The 23,825-nt window shown below is 44.3% G+C and overlaps 1 protein-coding gene across 1 annotated transcript in view; it reads left to right on the forward strand.

Annotated features, from left to right (window-relative positions):
- The first annotated feature begins 284 nt into the window (after nt 1-284).
- col28a2a (collagen, type XXVIII, alpha 2a) overlaps nt 285-23,825 on the forward strand; it is a 145,582-nt gene continuing 122,041 nt past the window's right edge. The window contains exons 1-7 of the mRNA XM_078552112.1: nt 285-389; nt 531-689; nt 3,928-4,496; nt 13,013-13,033; nt 13,996-14,055; nt 19,743-19,796; nt 19,920-19,964. Of these exons, the coding sequence (XP_078408238.1) occupies nt 536-689; nt 3,928-4,496; nt 13,013-13,033; nt 13,996-14,055; nt 19,743-19,796; nt 19,920-19,964 (903 nt within the window). The 5' untranslated portion in view covers nt 285-389; nt 531-535. The remainder of the gene's footprint in view (nt 390-530; nt 690-3,927; nt 4,497-13,012; nt 13,034-13,995; nt 14,056-19,742; nt 19,797-19,919; nt 19,965-23,825) is intronic.

A 23,825-nucleotide genomic window follows, 5' to 3' on the forward strand; every position in this document is an offset into this window, starting at 1 on the left:
CCAATTGTCTTCCACACTTCAGTACCATCCTCGGGCTGTCCCGCCTTCACTTATAAAGCAGGCGAAGATTTGCCCAGAAATTGAATTGACATTCGGACACTCGACCAGTGTTATCCTGCAAATGCTTGTTTTGTTTTCGGGTCCAGCGCAGGAAAAGGCCGCTGAGAACTCCCACACGTAAGATGTGACATTGTTCAATGCCTTATCTTATTTACAGTCATTACAACATTGATTTAAATTCATTGCAGCCTACGACATTTTGGTTGTGCACTTTTCAGCATCTTGTCAGTTTTGCGGCGGGTTTCTCCTGCGCGGTTCCGAAAGTTAACTTTAAACAATTCTGCACCAAAAGTAGAAGAAAAGCGAGAACCTACCTCTGATCCGTGAGAGTATGTTTAATCTGCTCATTGAATGTGGCAAAACGCAGTTTGCAATATAACTTGTCATTGCATATATCAAAACTGACATATGGGTCCGTGAACTCGACAAGTTGTGTGAAGAGATTTCTAAATGCAGATTTATTATTATAGGGGCAATGAAGGCGCTCTGTCAGCTCTCGTGGCTCCTGTTTTGGTTGGGCTACCAGCAAGTTTTATCACAAGACTATGAAGAACGCGGCGACGGACATTTGGTTAGAAGGCAAAAAATTAAGTATCTCTCATCCAGTGAGCCTGGAGAAAATGAACAAGGTTATATCAAACTTTTATTTAACTTTGTTGTTTATTTGACCCTTTTCGCTTTTTGCCCAAGTTTCCTCATTCATAAGTCTTGGTTATGTGCACTGGGTGTAGGGTAAACCCTATTGTCCTGCACTGGGAACCATCCCGCAATGCGATTTGAATCGCAAACTTGGGATGGTTCCGATTGTCTTACAGTAATAGGTGCCCAGGAAAAGTAACAAGGATTAAAACCACTTCTAACTTCTGGGTAACTACTGTACCAACCCACGCTGACCCCTCCACAGCACCGCCCACCCACCAAACCCCCATGGGAGCCCCCCCGCACCCCCACAGGATTCCTCCCCCCCCACCTACTCCTCCCGTGGGACACCCCCACCCTCATCCCCCAGGGCTCTCCCTCAACTACTGACTCCCCCCACCCTCAGGCCTGAACCCCCCACCCCTACTGTCAGGCACCCCCACCGACTACCCAAATGCTCAACACCCAACCCCCCAGACCACCTGAACTCCACCTGACTGCCCTTCCCCCCTCGCAACTGCACGACTCTCTGCCAATTACGCGACTCCCCCCGACTGCGCGACTCTCCCCCCGACTGCCCAACCCCACCCCAACTGTCTGACAAACTGGCTCCCTGATTAACTTCTCCCTGGCTTGAAAGTGGCTGGACGTGTAAAACTACCTGATTTATGGCAGCCAGGGCTGTACATAAGGGGGTGTGGCCTCCTTGCAACCGATTCTGCAGCTCTCGACAGGAGCACCTGCCGTACACAGTTCTCACCCAGCCTGATTTGGAAGATCGGGCGAGAAAGGATCAGAAGAATTTGAAGGTATGAAAGTAGGAGCAGAGTGGCAATCAGAGTCGGATTGCCACTCCACTGAAGTTCATGCCCAATGTACAAGTTGAAATACTCTCCCCGACTGTGCAGAGCTGTGAATTCCTAACTGAAATAACTTGTAAAGTAAAATAAATCACTGAATATAACAGAAATACTATATAAATTCAAATTAGATAACTCTAAATCGCCCGAATAAGCCGAGTAGCACAGCTTCTGTGTCTCACTCACAGCACTCTTGAAACTCAACTCAACATTTTGCCTGCTTTCCTTTCCCACTCTGCCTCTCTCTCTCTCTCTCCTTCCCCACTCTGTCTCTGTCTCAATCTCGTTCTGTCTCTTTTCTGCTCTGACTCTTCTTTCCCACTCTGCCTCTCTCTCTCTCTCTCTCTCACTTTTCCTATTCTGTCTCTGTCTCTCTCTCCTTTCTCTCTCTCTCCGTCTCTCTCCCTTTCTCTCTCTCTGTCTCTCTCCCTATCTGTCTGAGGTCTGGACGCCTTCCTAACAGTCTGCAGGGGCCGAGCCCCTGTCCCTGTGGGGGGTGGGGTATGAAGTCCAGGAGGGGCTGTGGATAGAGCCATGGTGGGGGATTACCGCAGATGGAGCCCGGGTGGGGATGGAGCCGATAGACCTGAGTGGGTGGATGCGGATGGAACTCGTGGGGCGGGGCCGCGGATGGAGCTGGCTGGGTGGGGCCACGGGTGGGGCTGGCTGGGCGGAGCCGCGGATGGAGCTGGTTGGGTGGGGCCGTGGATGGAGCTGGTTGGGCGGGGCTGTGGATGGAGCTGGTTGGGCGGGGCTGTGGATGGAGCTGGTTGGGCGGGGCCGTGGATGGAGCTGGCTGGGTGGGGTCACAGGTGGGGCTGGCTGGGCGGGGCCACGGATGGAGCTGGTTGGGTGGGGCCGCGGATGGAGCTGGTTGGGCGGGGTCGCGGATGGAGCTGGTTGGGCGGGGTCGCGGGTGGGGCTGGCTGGGTGGGGCCACGGGTGGGGCTGGCTGGGTGGGGCCACGGGTGGGGCTGGCTGGGTGGGGCCGCGGGTGGGGCTGGCTGGGCGGGGCCGCGGGTGGAGCTGGCTGGGCGGGGCCGCGGATGGAGCTGGCTGGGCGGGGCCACGGATGGAGCTGGCTGGGCGGGGCCACGGATGGAGCTGGCTGGGCGGGGCCGTGGATGGAGCTGGCTGGGCGGGGCCGTGGATGGAGCTGGCTGGGCGGGGCCGCAGATGGAGCTGGCTGGGCGGGGCCACGGGTGGGGCTGGCTGGGCGGGGCCGCGGATGGAGCTGGATGGGCGGGGCCGCGGATGGAGCTGGATGGGCGGGGCCGCAGATGGAGCTGGCTGGGTGGGGCCACAGGTGGGGCTGGCTGGGCGGGGCTATGGATGGAGCTGGCTGGGCAGGGTTGCAGATGGGCTGGCTGGGCGGGGCCGTGGATGGAGCTGGCTGGGCGGGGCCGTGGATGGAGCTGGTTGGGCGGGGCCACGGATGGAGCTAGTTGGGCGGGGCCGCGGATGGAGCCGTTTGGGCGGGGCCGCGGATGGGGCTGGCTGGGCGGGGCCGTGGATGGGGCTGGCTGGGCGGGGCCGTGGATGGGGCTGGCTGGGCGGGGCCGTGGATGGGGCTGGCTGGGCGGGGCCGTGGATGGGGCTGGCTGGGCGGGGCCGTGGATGGGGCTGGCTGGGCGGGGCCGTGGATGGGGCTGGCTGGGCGGGGCCGTGGATGGGGCTGGCTGGGCGGGGCCGTGGATGGGGTTGGCTGGGCGGGGCCGTGGATGGAGCTGGCTGGCTGGGTCCATGGAAAGAACCGGGGCCTCAATCCCTCCCGTCTTCCTCCACGCCCCCTGTTCCGGGTTACTCACAGTTCATCACATGATCGGCGGCCGGCAGCTTCCCTGCCCTGCATTCCTGCTCCCGGGTCATGGGCCTTGTTCTCCCCGCAGCCTCGTCTTTTGGTGATGGTGGCAGTGGCTCTGGCATCAGAACATGGTGGTGGCTGGCCCAGGGTTCAGTGCGGGGTTGCAGGGCCAGATTGCAGATAATGTAAAACTGAAAATGACAACGCAAATTGACAAAAAGGTCCAAAAGAATAAACGACATTGCAAGGAAACAACATTAAGCGTGGCAACTTAACGTGAGGACTTACTGTACAACGCATCTGGTTTAATATAGACCCGTAGACAATAACAAAACAAGAAGAGCTAATTGTCAAAGCTACTTAAAAATAAATCAACTTATTTCATTGTGTAAACATTGTGCTGACAAACTGCTTGTCTTTCTGTGGAGGAAATGCAAAGTGAAGCCAAGTGAAGTTATTGAAAAATTGGATTATTTTTGTTTCCTTCACCCCAAGGTTGCAATTCCTCAGGTAACAAAATAGGTTAACAGTGCCAAAAACCAATCTATCTTTCCCATTTTTTAGAGGAGGATTGCAGTTTGGAGATTGCATTCCTGTTGGACAGTTCTGAAAGTGCTAAGGACTTCAACCACAACCGGGAGAAGAACTTTGTGCTGGACTTTGTGGACCGGCTGCAGCAGCTGCGGGTGTCAAGTGGCCGGCGGCTGGTGCCCAGAGTGGCGCTGCTCCAGTACAGCAGCACAGTGCTCATCGAGCAGACGTTCCGTGACTGGAGTGGCCCGGCCGCTTTCAGGGCTCACGTCGCCCCCATTGGCTACATCGGGCACGGCACCTACACCACATATGCCATCACCAACCTGACCCAGCTGTATCTGAACGAGGCAGCCCCGGGCAGCATCCGGGTGGCTGTGCTCATGACTGATGGCGTGGACCACCCGAGGAATCCAGACATCTACGCAGCCACGGCTGAGGCCAAGAACCATGGCATCAAGTTCTTCACGGTGGGCATGTCACCTGTGGCCACCGAGCCACCAAATGCAGCCAAACTGCGCCTTTTAGCCAGTCCGCCTGCTTCCCGCTTCGTGCACAACCTGCAAGACAGCAGCGCCTTGGGAAAACTCTTCCTAGAAGTGGTAAGTAGCATAGCACAGGCAAGCAGATGCTCAGGCTAGCACACACTCATCCCCACATCAACATGTTCCAACGCACAGGAACATACACTCATAGGAACCTCCACATCAGCACAAACGGGAACAGATCCACCTGGAAGTTCCCCTCCAAGCCACTCACCATCCTGACTTGGAAATATTTTGCCATTCGTTCACTGTTGCTGGCCCAAAATCCTGGAACTCCCTTCCTAACAGCACTGTGGGTGTACCTACACCACATTGACTGCAGCAGTTCCAGAAAGCAGCTCACCTCCAACTTCACATGGACAATTAAGGATGGGCAATAAATGCTGGGCTAGCAATATATCATTTCTGAGAAATCAAAATTTGAAACTTTAATATCTTCCATATACAATGGTAGCAAGTACAATTCAAGAGTTTTCAAGCTGCAGTCCAAAGTGCAGACATTACAGGGCATCAGGGAGCAGGGCAGTTACTTGAATCTTTGATCCAGGAGGTTAGGTTAGATGGTGGTACAGGTCTAGTTAATGGTTCAGGACTGAGAGTCATGCAGATAAGGGGCTGCCAAGTAAAGTGCTGGAGGAGCTTCGGCTTTTGCCCTTATCTAACAGGTATGAGGTTCTTGCTGCCTGCATGAATGAGGGAAAAGAGTGTAGGGTGGATGAACAGGCTGATCACATCATTGTGGCATAGGAGGCCTTCCAATTTAGGGGAGTGGAAGTGAATGTGATAGTGGTAGGGGAGCGTATAGTGAGGGAGATTGATACTGTTCTCTGCAGCTGCGATCAGGAGCTCCAATGATACGTTGCTTGCCTGGTGCCAGGGTTGAGGACATCTCCTCGTATCTGGAGAAGAATTGGAATGGGAGAGGGAGAATCTAATTGTTTTGGTCCACACAGGAACCAATGACAGGCTGAAATAGGAATGAGGTTCTGCTGAGAGACTTTGAGGAGCTAGGGTTCAAATGAAAATGTAGAACCTCACAGGTAACAATATTGGATTGTTACTTGAGCCATGTGCAAATTAGCATAAGAATAAACAGATTAGAGGATTAAACGCGTGACTGAAAGAATAATGTGGAAGATAGAGATTTTGATTCATGGGGCACTCATACCAGTTCTGGGATAAGAGGGAGCTGTTTGGTTGAGTTGGGCTTCACTTAAACAGTGCTGGGATCAGTTTCCTGGCGAATGGAATATCTGGAGCAGTAGATAAGGCTTTAGACTAATGAAGGGTGGAGGAGCCAGGAGGATTCAGGAAAGGGTAAGAGTAAAAGTAATAAGACTCCAGGCTGTCGAGTGGAGTAGGAAATTTATGTAAAAATAAGCAAAACGGGTCAGGAAGAGACAGAGTTTAACAAAGGTTATTAGTGAGTAAGGTGACATCAGGGAAAAATAGAAAAAAAGTTAAAGCTAAAGGCATGATATCTGAATGCACAAAACACTTGTAACAAAATAGATGAATTATTACAGGTAGAAATAACTAGTTTTGATCTAATAGCCACATGGAGATGTGGTTGCAGAGTGCCAATCATATTATGTTGGGAACTAAATATTCCAGGATTCTTGACTTTTAGAAGAGAGAGGCAAAATGGAAAAGGTGGGGGTGGGGATGTGAGATAGCCCTGATAGTAACAGATGAGATAAAGTATTTTAGATCTATAAAACAAGATTGGAATTAGTTTGGGTGGAATTAAGAAACACAATAGGCAGAAAACACTGCTGGGATAGTTTATAGGCTCCCACATGGTCATTGTATTATCAGGTAGTCTATGCGCAGAACTTTTCACTTGGCGTGTGGGCGTGCACCCGACACACTCAAGTGTGAAACAGCGCGTGATGACATCGAGCGAGAGTCCCGACGTCATCGCGCACTTGCACGATATTTCAGTCAGCAGACGCACGTGAGAGTCAGCAGCATGCCGCCGACAATTAAGAGGCCTATTAAGGCCATTAACATGTTAATCAACCGTGATTTTTCGCTGCCTGTCCAACATTACGGTTAGCGGGCAGGCGAAACGGCCAGGCGGCCTTTGCCTTTTTGAGGAAACCTCATCCAAGTGAGGGATGAGGTTTCCGACATTAATTAAAAAAATGTTTACACAGAATTTTCATCTTGTATATGTTCAGGTGACTATTTCTGATGCGTGGGCAACTTTTCCGGATTTTAAAATCTGTTATTATTGGATTTAAATTCTTCAGCTCCCTGAGGCAGCTCTCTGCCTTCAGGGAGCTTTCTGTGACCCCTCCCCTGCGCCCACGCTGACTTCAGCCCTCGCCCTCCTCCTGTCCCCACCCCAGCAGCGCTGAGCCTCTCAGTGCGCCTTTCATGCTGGCTGGCTGTGAATTGGCCAGCCAGCGTGGAATCGCAGTCCGGGGCTGATTGCAGGCAGCGGCCAATTTCCCGGCCACTCCCAAGCCTGCCGACCACGCCCGCATGCCGAACTCAAAATCCTGCCCTATAAATCAGGAAATTAGAAGTGACTATAACAAGAGTAATATACTCGTCACAGGGGGCTTTAACATCACATAAACTTGTAACAGTTTGGGAGATGAATTCATGGAATGATTTCAAGATAGTTTTCCAGATCAGTATGTCAAGGAACCCAACTTGGGAAAAGGCTTTTTTAGAGCTAGTATTGTGCCAGGAGACAGTTTTAATGAATAACCTAAGTAAAGGGGCCTCTGGGGAAGAATGATCATAGTAAGAGAGAATTTATATTGGATATGACAGTGAGTTGTTAAATATGAAATTAGATTGTTAAAACCTGAACAAAGCAAATTATGTAGGTGTGAGGGATGAGCTGGCTAAGGTAGATTGTGAATTAACATTAAAGGATATGATAGTAGATTAGTAATGGAAAACATTTTAAGAATTAATTCATTATTCGCAAGGTATATACATTTCCATAAGGAATAAAAACCCCACTGGAAAAGTGGCCCAACCGTGGCTAACAATATAAGTTAAAAGGTAGCGCTAGATAAAAGGAAGACATTTCTAATATTGCCAAAAAGAGCAGAAAGCCTGGGATTGGGAGGATTTTAGAATTCAGCAAAGGATGACAAAGAAATTGATAGAGAGAAAATACAATATGAGATATAAAATCAATTTTTTAAAACTTCTAAAGGTATCTAGAAAGAAAAATAAATGTGAGTCCATTAGCAGCAGTGACAGGTGAAATTATAATGGGGAATAGGGAAATGGCAGAGACATTAAACAAATATTTATATCTATCTTCACATTTGAAGACACAAAAACATTCTGGAAATAGTGGGAAACACAGTGTAATGTAAATGAGGAACTTAAAGAAATTAGCATTAGCAAAGAAATACTACTGGAAAACTTAATGGAATGAAAAGCCGAAAAATCCCCTGGACCTGATTTCCTACATCTTAATATTTTAAGAGAGATAGCTACTGAGATGGTGGATGCATTAATTTTGATCTTCTAGATTTCTCTAGATTTTAGAAAGGTAACATACATAACCCTGCTATTCAAGAAAGGAGAGAGAGAGAAAACAGGGAACTGTAGATCAGTTAGGCTGACATCAGTTGAAAGGAAAATGCTACAATCTCACTCTGTCTTTCTCTTCACAGATGCTGTCAGGCCTGCTGAGTTTTTCCAGCACTTTTTGTTTTTGTTGCTATAATCTATTGTTCAGGACGTGATTAGAGGGCACTTAGAAAATCATAATGTGATTGGGCAGAGTCAACATGGATTTATGAAAGGTAAATTATGTTTGACAAATCTGTTACGAGTTTTTGGAGGCTGTAACTGGTAAGGTAGATAAAGGGGGATTTATGGATGTAATGTACCTGGGTTTTCGAAAAGCATCCAGTAAGGTGCCATAATAATATTACACATAATTAAGGCATATGGGATATGTTGTACCATTCTAGCATGGATTGAGCATTGGTTAACAGACAGAAAACATATAGTAGGAATATAACGGGTCATTTTCAGGTTGGCAAACTGTAAGTATTGGGGTACCACAAGGATCAGTGCTTAAGCTCGGCTATTTACAATCTATATCAATAACTTAGATGAGTTGAACAGGCATAATATTTCCAAGTTTGCTGATAAAATTAGACAGGAAAGTAAGCTGTGAGGAGGACACAAAGAGGTTGCAAAGGGATATAGACAGGTTAAGTGAGCGGGCAAGAACATGACAAATAGAATATAATGTGGAGAAAGATAGAGATATTCACTTGAGTAGGAAAAATAGAAAAGCAGATTTTTTTTCAAGGGTGAGAGACTGGAAAATGTTGGCATGGAAAGGAACCGGGGTGTCATTGTATATGAATCACAGTAAGTTAACTTGCAGGTACAACAAGCAATTAGGAAAGTAAGGTACATTGCCCAAAATCCGGCTGCCTGAAAACCGGAATCATCTGAAAACCAGACGTTTTTGATACTCAGTTAAATTACATACATACGAACATACGAAGTAAGAGCCAGAGTAGGCCATTTAGCCCCTCAGGTCTACTCTGCCATTCATTAAGATCATAGCTGACCTGATTGTGGCCCCTACTCCAGGTTTCGCCTATCCCGGATAACATTTGACTCCTTTGTTAGTCAAAAATCTATCTACCTCTGCCTTAAAAATATTCATTGATCCTGCCTGCACCGCTCTCTGGGGAAGAAAATTCCAAAGATTCACAACCCTCAGAGAAAAAATTTCCTCTCTATCTTAAATGGGAGGCCCCTTATTTTTAAACTGTGCCCCCTAGTTCTAATTTCTCCCACAAGGGGAGCAATTCTTTCAGCATCCACCCTGTCAGGTACCCTCAGGATCTTATATGTTTCAATAAGATCACTTCTCAATCTTCCAAACTCCAACGGATACAGGCCTGGCCTGTCCAACCTGTCCTCTTAAGATGCTGCCGCCGCCGCCCCCCCCCCCCCCCCCCCCCCCCCGCCCCATCTCAGGTATCAGTCGAATGAACCTCCTCTGAACTACTTCTAATGAATTCTTTCCTTTCTTAAACAAGGAAAGAAAAACTGTACACAGTACTTGAGATGTGGTTTCACCAATGCCCTGTACAACTGTAGCAAAACACCTGTACTTCTATATTCCATCCCCCTTGCAATAAACGACAACATTCCATTTGCCTTGCTAATCACTTGTTGTACCTGCATATTAACTTTTCATCATTTATGTACCAGGACACCCAGATCCCCCTTTACCTCAAGAGTTCTGCAGTCTCTCTCCATTTAAATAATATGCTGTTTTTCTATTCTTCCTGCCAAAGTGGACAAGTTCACATTTTCCCAAATTATACTCCATCTGCCAAAGTTTTGCCCACTTGCTTAACCTACCGATGTCCCTTTGCAGACTCCTTATGTCCTCTTCACAACTTACTTTCCTACCTATCTTTGTATCATCAGCAAATTTAGCAACCATACTTTTGGGCCCTTCATCCAAGTCATTGATATAAATTATAAATAGTTGAGGCCCCAGAAGTGATCCCCGTGGCACTCCACTCATCACAACTTGCCAACCCAAAAAGACCCATTTATCCCTACTTGCTGTTTCCCGTTAGCTAACCAACCCTTTATCCATGCTAATATGTTACCCCTATACCATTTTGCATAGTAACCTCTGATGTGGCATCTTGTTAAGTGCCTTCTGGAAATCTAAGTACAGCAGATCCACAGATTACCTTTTATCCATGTTGCTTGTTACTTCCTCAAAGAACTCCAATACATTAGTCAAACATGATTTTCCTTTCACAAAACCATGTTGACAATACTTAATTGTATTGAGATTTTCTGAGTGCCCCAATATAACCTCCTTAGTCACAGATTCCAGCTATTTCCCATGACAGATGTTAATCTAACTAGCCTGTGGTTTCCTGCTTTCTGTTCACTTCCTTTTTTGAATAGAGGTGTCACATTCGCTATTTTCTAATCTGACAGGACCTTTCTAAAATGTAGGGAATTTTGGAAAATTAAAACAAATGCATCAAATTGGTGATGACTCACCTGTTTTGAAGGCACTGCACACATATTCTGAGGCAGATATCCCCAACAAAAGAGGCACCCAGGTGTCTCAAGCAGGCATTAGTGCCTTTGCATCTGCCAATAAGAGGCCTAATGCCTATTTTATGCTCTGATCTCCCTTTATGCAATTAATTTGCCTTGAATGTGGTTGCCAAGGAGGGCGCACAGCTTAAGCATCAGTCTTTAAAGGGATGACTGCCAGCCTCGACCAGAATAAAAAGCCAGGAGAAGGAGTGCATTAAAAACATGGGCTGCTGTTAGCCACTGGTCACTCCCATTTCTGATCATTACCTTCTCCTCCTTCCTGGTCACTGGCCCCCATTTCCAGACCACCCCTGTCTTCCAACATATACCCAAGTGTCACAGCGGCCTAAAATTAAAATAGTCTTCGCCGAGCTGCCTGGGGATATCCAGCAGGTATGTGCAGTCTGCTGGTTTGCTAGTCTGTAATCTGGTCTGATTACACGTTCGATGTCCAAAATTCAGGAAAACCCAAAATTCGGCATTGTCTCAGTCCCAAGGATGCTGTATTTTTGACATTGGACTTGTAAATGATATGATAGCCTTTATTATAAAGGGATGGGACTATAAGAGTAAAGAAATCTTACTACAATTATATGGGGCCTTGCTGTGATCACACCCGGAGTACTGTGTACAGATTTTGGTCTCTTCACTTAAAGAAGGAGATTCTTGCCTTAGAAGGAAAGCAACAAAGGTTCACTGGATGAATTCCTGGAGTGAAGGGATTGCCCTTGAGAAGAGATTAAATAGACTAGGTCTATATTACCTAGAAGAACAAGTGGCGATTTCATTAAAACATATACAATTCTTAAGGTGCTTGAAAGGGTAGATGCTGGGAGGATATTTTCCCTGGCTGGGGAGTCTAGAACTAGGGGGGGTCACATTCTCAAAACAAGGGATCAGCGAATAGGCTTAGATGTGGATAATTATTTTCACTCAGTGTTGTGAATCTTTGGAATTGTCTACCTCAGAGACTCCCATCATTGAGTACGTTCAAGATATAGATAATTAGATTTTTGGATACTAAGGCAATCAAGGAATTTGGGGATAATGTGGGAAGATGGAGTTGAGGTAGGAGATCAGATGTGATCATACTGAATGATGGAGCAGGCTTGAACAGCCTACACCTGATCCTATCTCTTACGTTAAAGCAGGTTTTGTAAAGTGTGAAGTAAATAGTGGGCAGAATTTTCCCCCATTGCGAGTGTTGTGCAGGGGCAAGCGGGAGCGGGTGCAAACTCGATCAGGTCTGCGCCACCGTTTTACGTAGGCGGGCCAATTAAAGCACTGTGTGCTCCCTGTGTGGGCGGAGGGAGGGGACTTCCACGAAGCGCGCAAAAGAGCACAGAAATAACTGAAAATCTAAATGATGCGCGGTGAGGTTGGGATGCACGCCCGACGTCACCGCGCGTCATTTTACATGTCGGCGAGCGGGCCCTGCCCCTACTCGCCAACCGGAAAATTCTTCCCAATATTGCAAATGAGATATGTTTCTTTAAGTATCAGTAAGATGTTTAATATTTTTACCTTATACTTGTTGTGTGATATGTCATGTGATATATTACTTCAGTAAATTTGCCCCATTGTAGTGTGTGACAAACCAATGACACAGCCCAGATACAGTGGGACCATGAGGGTGTAAGTGATGACTTTCGCTGCATTACATCTGATTGGAATAGGCTTGATGATCAGATAGCCTTTTGATGCCTTCTCTTCATTTGTTCATAATAGAAGTTTCACGTAAGATGATAGACTATTCGTTAGTAACTTCGTAGGAATACTACTGGTAAATGATTTTATTCTATAAACAGTTTTTCATACTTAATTCTTTTATATATCTTCAAACTAATGCATTGCATAGTGTTAACTGCAACTTGTGTTTGTCTATTGCTCTTCAAAAAAACAATCACTTCCTATTCAAATTACAGAGGATCATCAGAGAGAAAATGAAGTATGTTACTGACAAGCACCTGTTACTTTATGTTAGAAATAGCACCATGGAAAATTGGAAGAAATATATAAAGGGTCACAGAATTGATTTTGCCCATTTTCCACTACCACTCAAAGTCAAAATTGCCCCTAACAGCACCCAAATTCACAGCAAGGATCCTTTTCTCCAAACTCCTTTTGTGGGTTTGTTTAGATAGGCTGCTCTTAGGCTATGACAGTGCAACAGAGGTTATATTAAGAATGAAACAATATTGATGATTTAAACCTGCATCGTTACACTTCATGGAATTGCACATTGGTGTCACTGCACACAGTGAGTGCCTGCTTTCACTCTGTCTGCTTTAAGTTACTTTGTATTAAATGCATCATTCTGGTAAATACAGCACTAAATAGCAAATGTAACCTCCCAACCCTGTTCTTTCAGCAAGAGGGTTGTAGCCTTGATTCTCTGACCGTCTGCCCCTAAAGCATGACTCTGTACTGGGAGTGTGGGATCCAGTTCAATTTTTTTTTTTAAAACTAACTTTTGTACCTTCTCTTTGCAGGCAGAGTTGGCTGATGAAGGGGTAAGTATGACTTGTTTCCAAAGAAATTAATTTGTCGATGTTGTAGGTGACATGTTATGATTTATAACATTCTCTTTGTATATGGAATTTTAAGTAAATCATTCAATTGTTATCAACTTTTTACATGATGAAGATAGTAAGATCTGTAGAATGAGCCAGTTTATTTTAAGGTACATTTTCTTCTCAGCATGAGAAATGACAATAAGATTAGCCCCACTTCTTATTGGACTCTTTCCTATATCCCTCACGCTTTCCTTCCGCCCACACCTCCACTTCCTGGAAGAAGCAGATCCATGTCTAATTAAGAAATTCACTATTAAAGCTTCTCCCTGACTCCTCAAGAACAATCCAAGGAAGCCAGAAGGACCCAAACTGTTGGTTATTGCCCAAAATCTTACCTTTTCACAATGATCTTGTAGTTCTGCAAAATTGCATCTAATGTTTTCTTGAAAGAAATGTAAGAAGTCAGCCCTCACTATCAGCTCTGGAACCCTGTTCTACAGGTTGATCACCCTCTCTCAAAAAAAATTGTTCTGAACATCCAGCCTTACTTTATAAATTTAAATGTGTGACCTCTAATTCTATTTGTCCCCATCACCTCAAACATTTGTGTTATTGTTGCCCTTAATTATTTTAAATACCTGAATCAAATCCTTCTGCCTGTGGCCCTGCACAATACTTCATATTACCAGATCTTTATATATCCCTTTTAGCGTGGCCTCAGTTTTAGACTGGACAGTCTGAGCAAAGACCCAGGACCCTGTTCACTTTTGCCACAGTTGCCTGGCATTTTGGGTGGAATTCCCTCACTCCAGACTTTATGTTCTCTGGTCATAAATCAATTTTTTCCTTTATGCAGATTATCTTGGAGCCAAATGTAACATTATATCTGTGTGTGCGCGTGTGTGTGTGTGTCTGTGTCCATGTGTCTGTGTGCTTCTAATCATTTTTATTTATTTCAGTGCCCAAAAACACCAAAATGTATTTGTGAAAAAGGTGAAAGAGGTCCATCTGGTTCTTCTGTAAGTTTTGTTTGTTTTGAATACCATTTACTATTGCTGCTAACTCAATCTGAGGTTAATTTTATGGATTTGATAGCTATAGTGACATTAATAGCAAGAAGGCAAGGGCCATAAGATGCTCTGGATGGAAGGATATTACATGATCAAATACAGCTTGATCAAATATAGTTTGAATCCTGTTAGTACAGAAAATATTTTCAATTTTTTTGGGGAAAAGCACTTAGATGAAGGGAATTAAGAAAAATGACTTTTACATTTGTATTTTAAGCCTTCTGTTGTTATGGTGTCATCATGTACATACCTGTAATTCTTTTTCCTATATATTCTCCATTACTCCATTTTCATAATTAATGTTTTATCTCGGGTAAGATATCCATCATTCATTCCTCATGGTCTTGACAAGGAAATCTCTTCATTTCTTTTGCTTTTGTGTATTTGCATTTTTCCATGAGGAAGAGCGTACATTTATACTAAGATAAAAGCAAAATACTGCAGATGCTGGAAATCTGAATCAAAAACAAAAAATGCTGGAAAAACTCAGCAGGTCTAAACAGCATCTGTGGAGAGAAAGACAGAGTTAATGTTTTGAGTCCGTATGACTCTTCTTCAGAGCTATGAAGAAGAACCATAAGGACTTGAAACATTAACTCTGTCTTTCTCTCCACAGATACTGTTTGACCTGCTGAGCTTTTCTAGCATTTTCTGTTTTTGTTATACATTTTTGCTGTTGTTGCAAGTTAGAGAACCTTTATAATGCTTTAATTTCATGATCAAATCATGTTCACCTTTGGAATAGTTGGTATCATCACTGACATAAAGGATCAAATCTTCACTGGGCTAGTACAAAAAGATTGTGAACTCAGCATTATTAGGAGAAGGTTATTGATATCCCCTCAGCTCCATTACTTCCCTTCCTCCCAAAAGATAACCTGGCTGAGATATGGAATTTATCATCTGTATGATGGTAGGCAGAATGCCTTGCCCTACCACAAATACTTTAGTGCATATTACCAGCCAGTGAGAGATTGCATTGTACCACCCTGGAACAGCACATTGTAGAATAATAGAACAGTACAGCACAGAGGAAGGCCCCTCAAGTCTGCACCAGCTCTTTTGAAGAACAATCCAATTAGTCTTGCTCCCCATCTCTTGCTCCATACCCTTGCAATTCTTTTCATTTTCAATATTTATCCAACGCCCTTTTGAGGGCTACAATCGAGTTCTGTATCTTTTTGGAGGGGTGTAGGGGCAAAGGAACAGGCCAGAGGCCTTAGGGTAGGGAGTGTCCAAGTGCTGGGGCTTGAAGAGGCGAGGCACTTCACTCCTGGATCCATTAGCCTTCAATTTCCTGTGACTGTCAGGAGGCCTTGGATACCCAGCCATCCAGAGTTAAATTGGAAATAGTGGAGAAATATGAGACACACAGCTCATTATAATATTTAAATTGCAAACCTGCCTTCTGTAACCTGATTGACTGCCAGCTTCCCTCCTCCATTAAAACTGAAGGTGGGCAGGTTGGAGGAGAATTGGTGTCAAATTCAGATTTTTAACATTTTAACCATCCACCTGCCCAAAATGCACCCATTTCTTTCAGGTTGAAATTTCCCCCTATGCTTCTATTAATAAAGCTCAGGATACTTATGCTTTATTAACTGCTTGTTACTTTCAAGGATTTGTGCGCAAACACTCCCAAGGCGCTCTCTTCTTGCACCTGCTTTTGTGCCATTTGACTTGTATTGTCTCTTATTATTCTTAACAAAATATATCACCTCCACCTTTCTGCATTGATCTTCATCTACCTTATATCTACCCATTCCACCACCCTGACAACGTTCTCTTCAAGCCTTATTATATCTCGGACTATTTACTACACTTCCCAGTTTCATGCCATCTTCACATTTTGAAATTGTGCCCTGCACTCCAAGTCCAAATCATTAATGTATATCAAAAACAGCAGTGGTCCTGGAACCGAACCTTGGGGAACTCCATTGTGTACTTCATTCCAGTCCTAAAAACAGCCATTCAATATCCCTTAGCCAATTTTGTAGCCATGCTGCTACACAGGAACATAGGAACAGAGTAGGCCATATAATACCTCAAACCTGTTCTGCCATTCAGTGGGATCATGGCTGATCTGTGAACTATTTTGTTGAAGTTTTTCGTCCTGCACTCATCAGGACAATTGCAAGAATATCAATGTCAGGGGAAACAACAACTTTATACTGTATGAGAAGAGAGTGCTGATTGGTTGGCAAGTGGACTCTGATTGGTAGAGGTGTTAATGGTGACTGACCGTTAACTGCCAAGCATTGTTTGAAATTTAAACCAGGCAGCCTGACTCTGGTCAAGGCATTGCCCTGAGGAATGAGCCAGCAAATGGCTGTCACTTATTTTGTTTAGCTGAAACAGGCGCAATGTGTGTACATGTTCTTTCTGTCTGCAAAGAACAGGATCCTGTGTATTAATATATGTAGTACATGCAAATACACCACATTGTGAGCCTGACTGACAATCTTAAATTGGCTGTCAGCATAATTTTTAGCACCTGAGGATTATTTAGCAAATGTTGTCCAATTGTGGAATCACATCTAATGTTGGATACTGTGTGTCGACTTTTGCAAGCTCAGGCTGGTTGGGTACGGTCTGTACCTTGCCGGTTGCAAAAAGCAGAAGGGACATGCTGTTTGATATGATCCGCCAGTCTTTGGGACGTACAGCTTATATATCTAGCATCACACTGGCACTGAAATTTATATATCACATTACTCATTTGTGAGATAAGCAGAACGTCTTTTTGGCTTGATGGCAGCATCCTGTTAGTGGCGAATACCATTCATGTTGCTACTGCAAATCCTCCCTAATTCACTGAAATTAGCCCTCCTCCAATTAAATATTTTTATTCTAGATTGCTCTTTGTCCTTTACCGTTAGCAATCTAAACCTTGCAATACTATGATCGTTATTCCCAAGATGCACTAACTGACATTCTCCACTTTATTTCATTCCTCAGCCTCTACTAGCCTGCTACACAGTACATTGTACCAGTCTGTTACACAGCACACCCTGTGATACAGCACATTATATCACCCTGTAACAGTGTATTGTACCACCCTGGGACACAGCATGTTGCACCATTCTCCTGTGACAGCAGATTCTGCCATCTTCTTATACAGCATATTGTATTGACCTATCACATGGCATATTGGACCAACCTGTGACATGGTACATTGACCACTTTGTGACACAGTGCTTTGTACACCCCATGGCACAGCACATTATACACCACATGACAGCATATTGCACACATTTTGACATGGCACTTTCTGATATAGTACATGTACCTCCTGTCACAGGTAGAATTTTGTGCTGGTCAGTGAGGTAGGGCATCGGACTATTCTGAGACACAATGCTTTGTATCCCCCTGTGCCAGAATGCATCTTACCAGCCTATGACAGTATTTTGTGCCACCTTGTAACACAGCATTTTATATCAAACTCTGACACAGCACATGGCACCAGCATTTCATTACTTTAGCTTACAACGGTACTAAACGTAGTATAAGCCTGGTAGTATAAGCCTTTACGCACTTATTTCCTATGTAAAAGTAATTTGTTACCTTATTAACTTAAAAGAAAAACTCTGCTCTGTATTTTTCCAGACCGTACAAATGTCCTCTGTTCATCAAACACTGATTTCTTTCAAAGTGGACAGGTTGTGTGTCCTGTAGGTTCCTGTAAGAAGTAATCACCTCCATAACTTAAAATGTTTAATCAGTTTTAATCAAAATTCTCAAGTGTTCCCTTTCCACCAGCCAGGCTCCCTTTGAAAATATCATCGTTTGAAAGTTCAAATGATACAAATAAATATTTCCTGTTGATAGTGATATTCCCTTGTGTATTATTTTAATACATTAAAATTTGTACTCCCATTGTTTGCTAATCTTAGCTAAGAAGTAGATGCAAAGATATTTCTGGGACATCTTCTTTAGCCTGTTTTGTAGATTTAATAATAATAAAGTGCTACTTTATTCAGTTTATAATATATTTCAATATTCACCATAAAAGCTGCTTGCTGGCATTAATGCAAAGTGCTCGAGCTGAGACTTGCATTTGCTTTCAATAGTAAATTCCAATGATACTGTTACAAATCATTCAACAGTATCAGATTAACTTGTGTTTGTGGAACGGGGCAGCTGCAGTGCCATAAAACAGGTGTTTAAAAGTGAGATTCCTGAAATTCTCTCACATGTGATTTGAAGTCTTACAATTAGAATGTCATCTGTTTAATAGCCAGAAAAAAAAACTATCAACTGCTGTAAGACAACATTTACACCTTAACCCAGTTGTTTCTAAATTGTTTTCTCATTAATTATTGCTTCATCTTGAGAAGTGTGATGGTACGAGTGGAGAAAAACATGCCCCACCAAACTGGAAAATTCTATTATGTTCCACTAACTGATGTACGTTGTAGATTACCACAGGCACTGCTGTAAAAGACTGCAGTTCTTTCCATCGAGCCATATAAAACTGTGCCTGGCTTTGCTTAGGAATGTTATCTACCAAAGGCAATACTAGTTGAATTTCAGATTCTCATGATAAAAAATGATAAACTTTAGTTACCAATGGAATGGTAAACAGTTGCTTGTTCTCATACCTTACTAGATATTGGTCTTTTTGAGTCATGCGTTAAAGAAAGCTCGTGCTAATTACATCTGTACACAAATGTATTCTTTCTTCCCCGGAGTATGTGCATGTTTTGCTGACAGGTGGGGCAGAATTTTACCAGCCCGCGGGTGGGGGGTGGGGACAGTAAAGTAATGGAGTCGCGCAGCTCCGCACCACAGTCTTGCCACTGGGGTGTTTTCCCAGCAGAGGGCTGTGATGTGGATTGGTCGCCTGCTCCAAGGAGATTGGCAGTTGATCTGCACAATTAAATGTCCGACTAGGCAATTTCACGGAGCCGCCAACAATTTGCCAACAGCACGGCAACCCCACCCAGCCACAAGGGGACGCCACCAGCTTAATGGAGCAGCCTCCCTGCGGCAGCCAGAGGCTCCAAGATACAAAGGGGGGTCCACAGGTAAAGGAGGCAGTCCCTGTGGCCCCAACAATCGTCTTGGAGGTATTTCCTTTTCAACCCTTGGCTCCCTGAATTTTTCAGTTTTTAAAACTTACTTGGAGGCACCTTCAATTTAGTCTCTTGCATGCCTGAGCAGCAACTACCTCTCCTAGTGGGGCTGCTGAGGATTCAGAGCTTCCAGCCTTCTGTTTGGTTTGTCAGCATCAGGAGCCTGCTTGCTGTCCTTAATTGGATGGCAGGCATGCAGGAGGTTCAATAGGAGGCCAGCCGCGGTATAATTGCCAAACCAGTCCCACTGCCGTCGAGCACAGGCTTAGTACCCTAATTTCATCCCAACATCGGGGTCCCAAAGCCTGCAGTAAAATTCAGCCCCATGGTTGCTGGAAGGTGGTAAATCTAAATAGTAAAAGTTTTCTGACTTGTACAACAATAATAATGAGGTAAAATGTCTCTTAAGTTTTGGTCATTCGCATGCATAGTTCATTGGCCTATATTTATGAAGTGACATGTGGGTAGTCATGTATCATTCAAGTAATTGAAAAATGGAATTGCGAAAGTTGGTCAGGATGATCATTTTCTACTTTTTTAATGTTTACATTAATTCTGTAGGGGAAGAAAGGGCGCCCTGGTGATGATGGTGCTCCAGGTCTAAAAGGACAAAAGGTAGATTTATTTAATTAATTATGCTGAATGAAATAATTTGGCAACCTGCCTATTTGTGCTACATTTATTATAATTTGCTTCTAGCAACATTTTAGCTGATATGTTTAAAATTGTGTTTAACAGGGTGAATCAGGTTTGAGTGGAATTCCTGGAAGGGACGGAGTGGAGGTATAATTTACACTGTTTGAAAATGTAATCTTGTCACCATGTCATATTCTGTCAAGTTTCCGAAATAAACATAAACTGTTTGGGATGTAATTGTTTCCAAATAACATGTAAAAGAAGACACTTAAGAAACCCATATAGCCTGCTTGAATGAGGAATAAGAGAGAGAAAGATGCTGTCAAAACAAAGCTGTGAATGATTAGGATGTAGAGTCTCTGTCTTCATTCCAATGACAGCATTACTTGGAGAAAGTCTGAAAGTACATGTGGAATATAATACAATTATTATAGTAAACCCATAAGGTAAAATTGGCAAATTCACACTTCTGACATGCAGAATTCCATGCCAGGAGTGCAAATTCACAAAATTACCCTTCAAGTGTCATTAGTTAGAGCAAAAGATTTCCAACACACTTAGTTTCAGTTATACAAAATGTATGTCGCAAGAAATTTTAGCTCAATTTGATGAACTTTCATGCAAGTTTCCACTAATCTAAATTAGTATTATATAAGAAGCCATTTCATTATGGAGGAACGTTTTGAAAACTTGTGTAAAACAAACCCTGTTGCCTTAAGCACCTGGATGATAATCTGGCAGAACAGATGGCTTGTCCACTGTAGATCCTGCCCGAGCTGAATGTACAGATTGTGTGTGACAACATGGAAAGAATCATACATATCTATGCAAGATATGTTGAAAGTTACCGAAGTGCAGTTGTATGACATCTTAAAGGAAGAAAATCATGTTAACAGATTACTTGTGTGTCCCCAAACCTACACATGCTACCAGTGGCCCCATTACTTGTGGCCTGAATAGTAGCAGCGGAGCAGTATACTGAAGCCATGCCTCTAAAAGATTGACCTTCAAGATGACCAATAGAGGTTTTAAAGGAAGCATTTACTGACTAGACAGGCTGGGAGGGGCTCTGCAATAAACTCTAAATCGTGTGTCATGCATAGTTGTAGAGTGCTGTGCCCTGCAAAATTTTGTCAGACCAACATGCCTGAACTTTAACATTGCTAGAGAGACAGGCGTAACTTTGCTGGAAGCAGAGTATATGGAGAATATCAACAAGATTCATATAATTCCACAGTGACTGCTGCTAGGGCATCAGAAGACCGCTGATCTCTAAAGTCTTCTCATCTCTGCAATGCAATCTACCTTTAAGACCAGAGCCTTCCTTTCTTCCTACCCACTTTGCTCCAATCCACTGCCCACACTAGAATGTGAGAATGTGTATGATGTCTTTGCCCCTACGTGATCATGCCAATAAACTGATTGAAAAAATCAGCATCAAATAAATGTACCTACTTTAATATAAGAACATAAGAAATAGCAGCAGGAGTAGGTCATTAGCCTCCTTGAGCCTGCTCCGCCATTCAGTAATATCATGGATGCTTTGAATCCCATGTAGATCAAAAACACATGTAACTCAGCTTTGACTATATTGAATGCCAAGCCTCCACTGCTCTCTGCGGTAGGGAATTCCAAAGATTAACAATCCTCTGAGAGAAGGATTTCCTCCTCATCTCTGAATTAAATGGGAGCCCTTATTTTGAAATTGTACCCACTAGTTACAGATTCCCTCATGAGGGAAAACACCCTCTCAGCACTATCCTGTCAAGCTCCCTCAGAATCTTATATGTTTCAATAAGATCACTCACATTCATCAAAACTCCTGCTCAACCTTTCCTCATAAGACAATCCCGTTATCCCGGAAACCAACGGCTCACTGTGGCTGTTCGGCGGAGCGTGTGGGAGCTTCAGACACCCCTTCTTTCTGAGGTTGCTGTTCCTGCTCCTGAGGCGCAACCAGGAGCCTCAGTCACTCTCTCCTCCATTGCCTTCGCTCTCTGTAGTCCATCAGGCATACAGCTAGTTCACCAGGCTCCATGATCCTGATGTACTCCTCCTGCGGGATGAAAGAGAGAGACACGCGGTTAGCATGGGTGTATTAAGAACCTGTCCTGGCTAATTGTGAAGGCCCCTTAATGTTTCCCAGAGAGTGCTGGCCATCACTTTGATGGCCAGAGATTAGTGCATTGCATGGCTGCCTGAAACCTCACCACCTCCGCTCCAGTCAACCCGACCAATTGGCGGCAGCTTTGCCCATTGCATTGCATGCTGTGCTCTCAGCTCAGGCGCAGGCATTCTCCTAGCCCACACTGCAAGGCTGTACTGTTAGCTTGAACCATGGGGAAGACTGGTCCAAACCGGAATGCTGACAGTGCAAGCGACTGAGCGCCTCCAGGAGCGACTGCTCCATGGCCAGCTTTAGCGAGGGGTTTGTACAATGTGTACAGTCATCCAACTGTTCTACAGTCTACAAAAACATTCATGACTTTGCAGTCTGTGCCGGGTTCAGGGTAAAAAGCTTTGGAGCACTTGGTGGCACTTTGTGGCCTCTGTATTGCTTGAGTGGACAGATAAGCTAGGACCCCAACTCCAATCATATCAATGACTGCGCTTGAACTGTCTCAGTTGCAGAGGAATGGTCACTTCATACACATTTCCCTAATGCGTGACCGTTTCCCTCACCAATCCTACCCCCTACCCCAAATGCTTGTGCGCTATATTCAACTCTTGACCCCCACCCCAGAAGTCGCTTCAACTGCAAGGCAGCCCTTGCTCCCCCCACAACAAGTCACCTCAACAGCAGGGCTGCTCTTAACTCCCGCCCCCACAAGTCGCATCAACGACAGGGCTGCTCTTAACCCCTCTCCCCCCCAGCACCCCTCAAGCTTGAAGTCCAACAGGTGACCCTGACGAGCACTGCACAAAGTTACTGTGTACTCACCTCCAAGTTCCCCTCAAAGTGCAGCCCACCATGTGCATGCCTTTGATGTGCTGTTGTGAAACACATTGGTGTGTTTTCCTGCCGATGTGGGTAGACGATTCCAGCGGGTTGGCCTAATAATGATATGCAGATATCGTCCGATGGTGGAAAACGTGGCTTGCCATCGGCGGGCTGAGCGGACAATCACGAACTGGTTTCACACCATCATGAATATTGTCCACTCACGCCACCAAACATGCCCGACGCTGCAGGCACAAAAAATCCCAGCCTTTATGTCCTCCACACAGCTTGCTTTCCCACCTAATCTTCTATCAATGCCGTGAGCTCTTATCTTGTGCAGTAACCTTTTATTTGGCACCTTATCAAATGCCTTGTGGAAATCCAAATACACTACAGCTACTGGTTCTCCTTTACCCACCCTGCTTCTTACATCCTCAAAGAACTCTACAAAGCTTGTCAAACAATATTTCCCTTTCCTAAAACCATGTTGACTCCTCTTGATTGTATTATGATTTGCTAAATGTCCCACTCTACTTCCTTAATAATGGATTCCAGCACTTTTCCTATGTTAAACTAAATATCCAGTATTTTCCTGACTTCTGTCTCCCTTCTTTCTGAATAGGGCATTACATTTATTGCTTTCCAATGTGCTGGACCTTTCCAGAATGTTGGGAATTTTGGAAGATTACAACGAATGCATCCACTATTTCTGCAGCACTTCTTTTAGGACTTTAGGATGCAGGCCATTGGGTCCAGGGGAGCTTCTCAGTCTTTGGTCTCTTTAGTTTTCATAATGCTTTATCTCTAGTGATAGCGATGGTGATAGTGATTGTTTAAGTTCATCTCTCCTTTTTGTGTCTTAACTTTCTACTTTTCTTAGGACACTTTTATTATCTTCTGTCATGAAGGCAGGTACAGAATTGTCTCTGCCACTCTTTGTTTCCCATTAATCCTCAGTCTCATCTCTAAGGGATCAATGTTTACTTTAGCTACTCTCCTTTTTTAAATATTTGCAGACGGTCTTACAGTCCATTTTTATATTTCTTTCTATTTTAATCTCATATTCT

Source organism: Cetorhinus maximus, chromosome 11, assembly GCF_964194155.1.
Source record: "Cetorhinus maximus chromosome 11, sCetMax3.hap1.1, whole genome shotgun sequence".
Classification (NCBI taxonomy): Eukaryota; Metazoa; Chordata; class Chondrichthyes; order Lamniformes; family Cetorhinidae; genus Cetorhinus; species Cetorhinus maximus.